At 37.7% G+C, this 10,633-nt stretch overlaps 1 protein-coding gene across 6 annotated transcripts in view; it reads right to left on the bottom strand.

The window, feature by feature from the left end:
• The window catches only part of LOC146454154 (brevican core protein-like), a 32,883-nt gene extending 24,549 nt beyond the window's left edge, over nucleotides 1–8,334 (bottom strand). For 3 of the 6 annotated variants that reach the window (XM_085095773.1, XM_085095772.1, XM_085095770.1), the window contains exons 1-3: nucleotides 8,202–8,334; nucleotides 4,456–4,718; nucleotides 2,441–2,555 (exon numbers count right to left, since the gene is read on the bottom strand). In XM_085095773.1, the coding sequence (XP_084951899.1) occupies nucleotides 2,441–2,555; nucleotides 4,456–4,718; nucleotides 8,202–8,271 (448 nt within the window). In that variant the 5' untranslated portion in view covers nucleotides 8,272–8,334. Of the gene's footprint in view, nucleotides 1–1,355; nucleotides 1,952–2,440; nucleotides 2,556–4,455; nucleotides 4,719–8,201 lie in introns of those variants that run through there. The other 3 variants (XM_085095767.1, XM_085095768.1, XM_085095771.1) reach the window with 3 other exon arrangements.
• Nucleotides 8,335–10,633: the final 2,299 nt, after the last annotated feature.

Genomic DNA, 10,633 nt, shown 5'->3' with positions numbered 1-10,633 from the left:
TGAGCTAATGACGTCACTTCCTGTAATTTGAGCCTTAACTTTCGGAACAAGGCCAAGTAATGGCGGCTGTGAAATCTCGAATAAAAAGCTAAAAAAAAAAATACTTCCATTCGCTGTAAAGGATTGAAATTTGGTAACATGAGTAAGAAGGTCATATTCTACACGAAAATGCAAAAAGATGGAAAATGAAATTTTCGTCCCAGGGGCACTTTAAGTTTCCGTGATGGTACCAATATTCCCTTAAGGCTGGTTTTCACTAGCGACGGAGTCGGAGTCGGAGTCGTTATCAGAAGCGTAGAGCTTATGATCTAGTGAAAACAGCTTTGCTTAAGCGGAACGTAAGCGACGGAGTCGTAAGCGGAGTCGGAAGAAAATGGAAACGTTCTGATTCTTCTGACCCCGATTTCGTCGCGCTTATGACTCCGCTTACGACTCCGATTTTTGATTTTCACAAGGTCATAAGCGCTCTTACGACTCCGACTTTGTCGCTAGTGAAAACCAGCCTTTAAAAAGCAACAATTAAAGCAGACAGCAGCCGTCCTGAGGTACAGGAACAGATGATGATTAAAAACATATGAAGGCAAACTCGACGATTTAGAAATAGAACGGATAGTTGCTTTCATTCATTTAAAACCTTCAGTATTTTAATATTTTCTGTATTTTAATTTCGCGCTAATTGTTAATCGCTTTCAAGCTCAAAACACCAGCAAACTGTTATAAATTTTGCTTCCCATAAACTTAGTCACTTTTGTATAGTTAAAAGTCTAGTTACCTTCTTATTCACTTCAACAATTCCTTCGAAGGGAATTCGTATTGTGATTACTAAAAAAAGCTTTCCTTATTGACTACATACAATTAAATTGTGAGTTTCTTCCTCGCGGATTAATGATAGCGGAAGACGAAATGAGAAAAATAATAACAATACTGTAAAACAATTTAAGGACGGTGCCCAATAATAAAGAAGTATTTTTGTTGTTGTTGTGAATGACTATGTGGGGAAAGCACAACTTAGAAAGGGCTATTGAAATCAAAAAGAAAATAGGGGTAACCTAACACTTTTAGAGATAATGAAGCAACATGTTTTGTAAAAAAAAAAAAATGTAAAACACATCGCAATGTATAGCGTTTTTCCAAATGGAAGCTTTATTATCACTAAAAAAATCATGGTTACCCCCAATTTTTCTTTTGGATACCAAGAGCACTTGCTAATTAAAAGTTCTGCTTTTTTTTGGCATAGTTTTAAGACGCGCGAAAATATCCCTGTATTTATAGACACCACCCACAGGAAAACCGATTATCTCAAGATGTGCAGAACGTATGCGCAGCAACAAAAGTAATCACCATCCTGAAGAGAAGAAGAAATTAAATAATAAAAAAAAACTGAAAATGCCCATAACGCTGATTCTATTTTCGATGTTACGCCATTATTCCTTTCACTAACAACACTTCGTGAATCTTGTCTTAGCTCCTTACAACTTTTACCAATGTTCAGGCCCATAACCAAAGTCTTATTTACGATTCAGGTTTAGAGCAAACTAGTTGTCTTCTATAGCCTTCTGACAAAGAGCAGCAGCCCGCCTAGGTTTCCCGCAAGGTATGTCATTCCACACCCCGTCACTAGATTGAATGATCATGAGGGCGCAATTCTCGTTGCCGTTGCTGTTGCTTGGTTCTCCATCTCTCCATGACTCATAGTTTCCCTTTATTGGAGTGCCATCGAACCAGTAGAAATTCTTGTCGACGTCATTTCGCCGGAGGCCGATCCATGCCCGTGTAGTACCCTGCCCCTTAAGAAAGTCGGCAATAAAAATGTTTTCCTCAGCTGAGTTGATAATTGGGAGGTCGGCGTTCATACCTTGGCATTCTTGCAGGGCATTTCTCATTGACGTAAATGTGGTACTCACAATGTAATAACATGAGACTTTACTAGCAGCCCAGCCTGCCGGACAACCTGAAACATACAAACAAACATAGAATATGAAAAAAAAAATCGTTAAAATAATCGATCTATGCGCAGGGGCTTCTCCAAACTTTTGGTCTAGTTACACTCGTTAAAGACCTTAAAAAAAAATGGAGGAGTGTTTACTTCTTTGTCCGTTCAGTTTTCAGTCCGGATAACTAGATAAATGATAAACGGTCTTTAAAGAAGTACGTGTTTGGGGTCCGTTAACTACAGGTATTTCAGTGTTCTGATCAGATTCAGAGATGTAAATGGCTTTGTTGTCCGTAAAGTTCGTTCGGTCTTTGAAGTTCACTCACGATCCGTAAAGAAGAGTTGCCGTAAATTGCACCTCACTAAGGAGACTTTTCACTGTCCCGATCAGGTTTGCTAATATTCTTAAGTTTAACTCTGATTTTAATAAAATTTGTTTCTCGGGATAATGTTAAAGTACTTTTAATTATTACACTAATTTAAGACTGTCAAATTTAACAGGCTTACCCTTTTCACAATGATGACCCCCAAATCCCGAGGGACAAACGCAACGATATCCTTTGTCTGTAAAACCTGACTGGCAAATCCCGTTGTTCCGGCATAACTTCTTTCCACATGCGTTCTCCAAAAGGGGAGAATAATAAAGAAAGAGATAATTTAGTTTGTTAACTTGCCAAATGAACTACCTTGAAGTTTTTCAAAATGCCCGTGTTTGAGTAGCATCCCACGCAGTCGTTTTTAGGGGACTCGTATTACCTCTTCCCCACAAACGCCTGCTCACCCAAGCGCCACATTCCTTTCCCATTGTTTAAATCCCCAAGCACCCTAGCCAATCACCATCGAGGCATTTTCTAATAATATTAAATCAAATTGCTGGTTACAATAGCCGCTTCCGTTTCCCGCGAGCTTTGTACAGTCTCTGGCACAGTCTTGAGAGATGCGGGAGTTAAGTTGGAATAAATATATTTTTTCACTTCTGGAACGGCTGAAACGCCAAAACAAATATCGACTGTGAATACAAGCGCTTCTTGTGCGACGTTTTGACACCGTTATCTTCTGGAAGAGTCAAAATCTTCGGGAAAGTGTAATCTATCTTTCCCGCCTGATCGAGTTGACCGTCGGTGACGAAGCTCTTACGGGTGGGGAAACTCTAGAGCAGATTTGTTTGTTTGTACGAAGTGCTACGAGATAGCAAAGAAGAATGTAGAAGGTATCAAGTGGAGATCTGCAGTATTTATCAGTCCATTAAAGACTATTAAACGGAAAGTTAAACGACAAAGAGCGGATCAACTTGTGGTCCTTATGTGGAAAATGTCGCACATGCCCCCGAACAAATTGCAACAACAAAGCAAGTTTCAACTGCAAAATCTTTTAAGTTTACCGACATATCAGGTAATATTTCGGTTTATTCACACCGACAAGGTCGACAAGATTGAAGGCAAAGCTTTATAAATATTAAATAGAATCTGTGTAACCAGTCGGCAAATTGGCGAAAATATCGCTAGTCCCGTCACGAATTCTTCAGATTGTAGTTAGTTAATAGGCATTTAAACGAGAAATTTTGAACGAAGGGTACACGGTGCTGTAAACTCACGTACTGAGCTCGGTCAAGTTCTGTCTCCACCGTGATGTTTTAATGTTTTTCACTGTTCCCGCGAGATGTGTTCTGAGGTCAAGGTCAAACTTCCAGATTTTGGAAGGTTCACCGTGATTGGCTTAGCGGCGGAAAGAAATGTGGTGCTTGGGTGAGTAGGTGTTTGAGAGGAGGAGGTAATGCGAGTCCCCTAAAAACGACTGCGTGGGAGGCTAGTGTTTGAGTCGTTGGAAGAATTGACAAAGATGCATGTTTTAACCAGCCGCTTGACACTTAAGCCTGAATAACCCATTGCGGTTTCAAACGCAAGGGAGCCCGTGGCAGTTCCCAACATCATGGTCAGACAAAAAGCCGCAAATCGTTAATAGATTATTACGCCCTCAGCTGGCTGCAATATACCTCATAGCACCGACTACCTCAGTGTTTATCTATTAATTAATATCCACGGAATCAAAGAACGCTTTCAATCCCACTAATTTTTTCTTGTTTTCCACGTTGCCATACTCCAACCAGTGTCACTATATAAAGCATATACAACCAACAAGTATTTGATTCGCTCAGATGAAGGGCTAACGCTCGAAACTCTTTACAAAGGACAAATTACCTTATCAACTCTGCTGAAAAATAAAATATTAGTTTACCGAATTTTTCCTAAATCTTCATTTGCAATTGAATATTTACAAATTCATAAATTCAGAAAATAACCAGCTCCAAGTTGGCTCGATAGCTCAATTGGTACAGCACTGCACCGGTATCGCAGAGGTCATGGGTTCAAATCCCGTTTTAGCATGAATGTTTTTACAGGCTTTGTTTCACAACTCTTAAGTAGCGTATATAACTGAGAGAATCATTCAGTTATTCATTAAATCTTCCGTTGTAACGTTGTAAGAAGTTTGGTTTTCACGGTCAAATGTTCAGTTACCCTCACCTTTGCTCCTCGGTAGAAGTAAGATGGATCATCCTTGAACTCGCTGTCGTGCTCCAAATGAGTGGAGTTATTCAACTCACATCTGTGTATTACTTCTCCATTTTCTGGATTCTTTCTAAAGTTAAAGCTGACGCAGTTGGGCTCCTGGTAACACATCAGCTCACAGAGATCCATGTCCAGGATGCCGATGATTTTTATCGTGTGATTCGTCAGACGTTTTTTCGCAAAGAAGAAGGAAGCTGAAAACTCCATGGATCGAAATTCTCACGAAAAAATCAAATAAAAAAGAAACCCTTAATTTCCCTGGGAGGGACTGTTTGAGATGGCCATTGGGGACCTTCGGATTCAGTGACTACAAGAACGATATTGAGCACGCGGGGACGTATTACTTGTTGATCACACCAATTTTGTTTGTAAGATGGCCTTATCGGCCGAAAAACAACGGCAAGAAGTAAGATTTTATGGGACGTGATGGGGTTTAAAATATAAAAGTCGTACTCGTGCTCAATCTTGAGTTGTTCTCAGATCTAAAGGTCCGTATTAAGGGGGCAGTGTCACCTATTTTAGCGTCACCATGAATAGCCAAAAAACGTATTTGTCCCAATGGAATCGTTAATTGAATGTTAGAGTCTTGTGCACAGAAACTACTTTTAATTGTTTGGCTGCGGATGTCTAGGATGGAAGTGGATTGCAACTTGATAACATTGGCCCTTCCTGTGTCTTTTTGGTAGGTCGCAAAAAATTGATTTTCGGTTGTTCTTCCTACGAGAATAATCTTTCAAGGTTTTGAATAATTTATTCTCGATGTTGTAAGAGTAATTTTGTGTCACGAAACATGCTGCTTGTCAAATTTGACCAAAATACAGCAAAATCTTTTTGACCTTTTGAGCGACGTTTCAACAACCTGACGAAAAATCATTCTCAGAGTCTGCTCAGGTTGTCGAAACCTCAGACAATGTGACCTTAAACAGTCTTTCTAATTCTCAATACCTCACCATCCCGAGTGATCAAAATTTGTCTACTAATCACATGACTTCTGCGTTGATTTACAGTTACAAAGGCCAAAAAACAAAAACGGAATAAACAAGACTAATCAAATCGTTGTCCCTCTCCTACATATCTCTCTCTACCCGTTATTCCGGTGGAAACTGTCGTCGGTTTCTTTGGAAGCAACCTCCTATTAATGTCACTGAATGCAATGTTCTATGAAAGAATTGGAACTTACACCACCGTTTGCTCCCCTTAAACTTTAATATAATCTGTTCGATGATTAGCGCTAACCGTAACAACTTCAGGTACCTATTCCTAAACATTTGATTCTAAATGTGGTATATTAACATGACCTAAATTATATTTGACGCTTATAATCGACTAATTTTGAGACTACCTGCTACATCACAGTGGCGAATCTAGATCTTCAGTAACTTTTGGGCCCGCTCTCGCCGAACGTTCGACTGGCTTGTCCTCGTGAAACGAAATAAATCCCCCTCCCGCCCTATAGGCCTTGGATATGGGCTAAAAAATTAATGGATTCGCTACCACATGTAAACACAGCGCTCTTTTAAATGCGTGAATAAACGGCTCAGAAGTCCTCATTATATTGATAAGACAATGATTTCATGACTTCAGTCTTTAAAAAGGAAAAACATTTCTGATTGCTACGTCTGGCCAATACAATTACAATTTAGAACACAAGAAAATGAGTATTAGAGGATTATTTTATATATACCATAGACAAACTGTTTCAGTTTCTTTTTTATAAAAAAAATGGTAAATTTAATGTCACCTTCAGTTCTTGTTTAAAACAAGATCAGATTAATTACATCAAATCAAACTCTTCTAAGACTCTCGTTGAATGAGGAAATCTATTATTTGCCCTTATTAGAGGATTGAGTTCTCAAAAAAAGTTTTTTTTCTGAAAAACAGATTTCTACGTTTCCTTAAACGCGATCTTTGGTGATTTGCATGTATACAATTCCGCCATTCCATGAAAATATTTAAATTAAAAAACGCTTGAAAATAATACGTTCACGAAGGATAAAATTTGATTTGAAAAGGTAATATGTGCTTGAAAGAGTACAGGTTTCACAGGAAGTCGAAGTTACGTGGAAAGAGGAGTTTTTGCCAGAAATAAATTATCACTGCAGTTGAAAACAATATGTAATTGCCCCAGTAAACACCTGTCAAGTTAGCATAGCAAGGATAAAACATCAGTCCGTCTTCTGTAAAGTGTTGTCTTTCCAGAGCTATTTTAGCTGTGTAACTTTTTATCTTCTTGTATATGATCATATCTTTTTTTATGAGTAACGAACGAGATCTAAAAGCCTTTTATGCCTCACTAAGCATGTCACTGATCGTCTCAATGACGGCGACAAAAACCTTAATAAACTTTCGATTGTTTCTACTTTTTTGTCTACTTTTGCAATTGAATTTATTTTGAAGAATGATTCTTATTACAAGTGGAAAGTTATTGACTTCATTTCTTTTAAGTCGCCAATAAAAGCAAAACCAAAAACTGACTTGAAAAGGTAATATGTAATTGAGAGAGTACAGATTTCACAGGAAGTCGAAGTTATATGGCAAGAGGAGTTTTTGCCAGAAATAAATTATCGCTGCGGTTGAAAACAATATGTAATTGCCCCAGTAAACACCTGTCAAGTTAGTGTACCAAATATCAAACATCAGACCGTCTCCTTTAGAGTGTTGTCTTTCGAGAGCTATTTTAGCTGTGTAACGTTTTGTCTTCATATATTATATATGAACATATTTTTTTTTTATGAATAACGAACGAGGTCTAAAAGCCTTTTGTGTCTCACTAAGCATGTCTCTGATCGTCTCAAAGACGGCGACAAAAACCTGAACAAACTGTCGGTTGTTTCTACTATAATGTCTACTTTTGTAGTTGAATTTATTTTGAAGAATGATTCTTATTTCAAGTGGAAAGTTATTGACCTCATTTCTTTTAAGTCGCCAATAAAAGCAAAACCAAAAACTGACTTGAAAAGGTAATATGTAATTGAGAGAGTACAGGTTTGACAGAAAGTCGAAGTTATGAGGCAAGAGGAGTTTTTGCCAGAAATAAATTATCGTTACAGTTGAAAACAATACGTAATTGTCCCAATAAACACCGGTCAAGTTAGTGTACCAATTATCAAACATCAGTTCGTCTTCTGTAAAGTGTTGTCTTTCCAGAGCTATTTTAGCTGTGTAGCGTTTTATCTTCTTGTGTATGATAGTATCTTCTTTTATGAATAACGAATGAGGTCTCACTAAGCATGTCTCTGATTGTCTCAATGACAGTGACAAACAAAAAGTTAAATTAACTTTCGGTTGTTTCTACTTTAATGTCTACTTTTACAATTGAATTTATTTTAAGCATTGATTGTTATTACAAGTGCAAAATTATTGACTTTAGCTCCTTTAAGTCTCCAATAAAAACTTAATTCCCAATGGTAATTGATGAAATAATTTACATTTATTGACCTTCCTCACTTTTTTACGATGCATTTTTTCTATTAATGTTCACTCTCGCATTTTTGCGGTTTGAACGCTTATTTCCTCTAAAAATAAATGCTGAAGGGAAGTTCCGGGGGAAGTAAATTGTGGTTTGAAGTATCTTTCAGTCAAAGAGGCCGAAGAGCTATGGTTTAAAACCCTTTACAGAATGGAATTAAATGTGGTTTAATATAAAATAAAAATACATGTAAGAAAAGAATGGTTTAATTCAACGAAAGAAATGCTCTTACCTTCTGATCGAACTGGAACTGACATTACACAAGCCATCAGCACGAGACACAAGAACAGAAAGCGACCCATTTCTTCTTAGAAGTCAAAAAGCATCCCGTCTGATCAACAGTCCCAACAAAAAAAACGTTGATCGCCTCTCAAAGACCAGCCAAAATAGTTTTAGCTAAGTCAACTAACGTGAGGTTTCTTTAGTTCACCCTGCAGACAAACCAACATCTGCCAAAATGTAATTTCCCAACAATGGTAGCTATAAATTTACAGTTGTCATTCCTCAGCCAATGGGGTGTATGTTTATGAATGTTTGATGAGACGCATCTTGACGTAACTAGTCGTGTGGTTGTGTATTGTTAATAGAAGACTAACACTTCCCGTTAGCAGGTTTTCCGTTTTTTTTTTTTTTTTTTTTTTTGAGAGTAGCTTTTGAATAATGGAAGGACCACTTGTACAAACAGTAGCAAAGTGAAGCCGGATCTTGGTGTAGATCTGGATCAGTAATGTTGAACAAAACGTAAACCCAAATGATCGGACATCTAAAAAGGGTAATTCAATCGCCCAATATTTCGGTTAGACAAAAATAACCCTCTTCAGGGACTGCAAAAGGCTAAGTAAAATTGAAAATAAACGGTTACAATATTTAAAATGATACTAATGAAAAGTTAAGATTGGTTGATAAACATAGAAAGCAGAAACGTGTACAGAAGCCATTATAAAATAGATATATTTTAAACAGATTAAGTTTCAAATTGCGTCTGTTTATCCCATACGGTTCAAGATTTTTCCCTAATTTCCATAAAGAGTTGTAAACTACATCACTGTCCTCTCAAGAAATAGGGCTTATAATCGTGGAATGTCTGGTTCAGATCAAAGGAGCTGATCAGGTGATTTGGCCTCCCTAAAGAGATTCAATCTCTGGCATTTCAAGAATTAGCGTTTTCGCTCTATCCATTTCCACTCTCCCCCAACAAAGTATCACAGTTTCTTTAGAAACTAAAGCTCTTATCCAGAGGTCGCGATTAGTTCTCTAGACACTAAAGATCGGTCCATGTATTCACCTTCAGTACTGCCGCCATAATATAGTTAAGGTTACATCAACCTTAAAACCGTCTTGCGTTGAAAAAACCCATACTGTTTACTGCTGTAGTGTAGCTTTATCGTGTCATTGTAGAAACATAACATAAGTACATGACATAAGAAGAAACTTTTATCATGTACTGCATTTTACGAACTCGTTAAGCTAGAAACAAAACTATCATGAACTCGTTGGATTAGAAACAAACCCGCTAGAATTAGCTCTGCGATGCATGTTGAATTGCTGAAGTAAAGTAAAGGAGAACACACGAGGCAAACAAAAATTCTTTGACTTTTTATCCGGACGCCGTGAGTTCCACTCCCGCTGAGGTCTAAGATTTGTTTTGGTTTTTTTTTTTTTTTTTTTTTGCCTTCTGTGGTCTGCTATTTACTTACTTGGGCTAAAGCTCGGTAGTAAATTGATGGGTTAACTTTGTTACTTCGACATAAACTCCGGAGTTAATTCTCTGATCCATCACTGGTGTCATTAGCGCTAGCGGAACAACATTCCATTTTAACGCCCGACGTACCTACTGACGACTAAGAGAGGGTGTTCATGACTTTAAACGTTTGGAAATTTATTTGGCTTTAGGAAGGAAAAGGGCCTGGAAGAGACAGACCTTGCTACGTAGCATTTTGTCCATTTTTTTTATTGTTACAATCTCAAGACAACGACAACAATGGTCAACAATATATTACTTACTAGGTTACGATGTAGTATACAGGGAAAAAATTGTTTGGAATGAGATACAAGTTCAACAGGTCATTGCAATGTAAACTACTTTGCTGTTTAATGTTTTGCGGAAAGAACTAAAGATGTAAAGAAGAGCATATTACTCAATTTTTCATTGCAAAAACTTCTTGCTTTAAAATTCGTTTACAATTGGCATCTTACCAAAGCACTTACAAGTGTAGACAAAATGCCTTAAACGAACAACGAATAAGTGTAGTCGGCACCTTGCGTGTTCACTTAATTGAGGGACTTGAGGAATAAGGTTGAGGTTATTTGCTTGCCTGTAAGTTAAATATCGGTATCATTTACAATATTAAACCAAGATGAAGCTTCGGAATACAGTCAACTCCCTTTATTGCAGACATTCTCGGGACCGCGGATTAATAGCGAGGGCCCGTAATAGCGGGCACTTCTTTTTTTTTTTAGTCAAACGCCTGTAATTTATTTTTGCCGGGGCTTTAGCTACTGCCCGTATTATCGGGGTAATAATAGCGAGGTGTCCGCAAGGCGAGAGTTAACAGAAAAAGCCTATATTGTTATCAGTTGCATTGCATATTCGTGTGTACAGTGGAGCCTAAATTATCATTTATGAATTTTTATCAATAAAAACTCTTAACAACTTTGACGCCA

Source organism: Pavona decussata, unplaced genomic scaffold, assembly GCF_977016875.1.
Source record: "Pavona decussata unplaced genomic scaffold, jaPavDecu1.1 SCAFFOLD_313, whole genome shotgun sequence".
NCBI lineage: Eukaryota > Metazoa > Cnidaria > Anthozoa > Scleractinia > Agariciidae > Pavona > Pavona decussata.
Note: the sequence above shows the minus strand (reverse complement) of the source record. Positions and strands in the feature narration are given on the sequence as shown.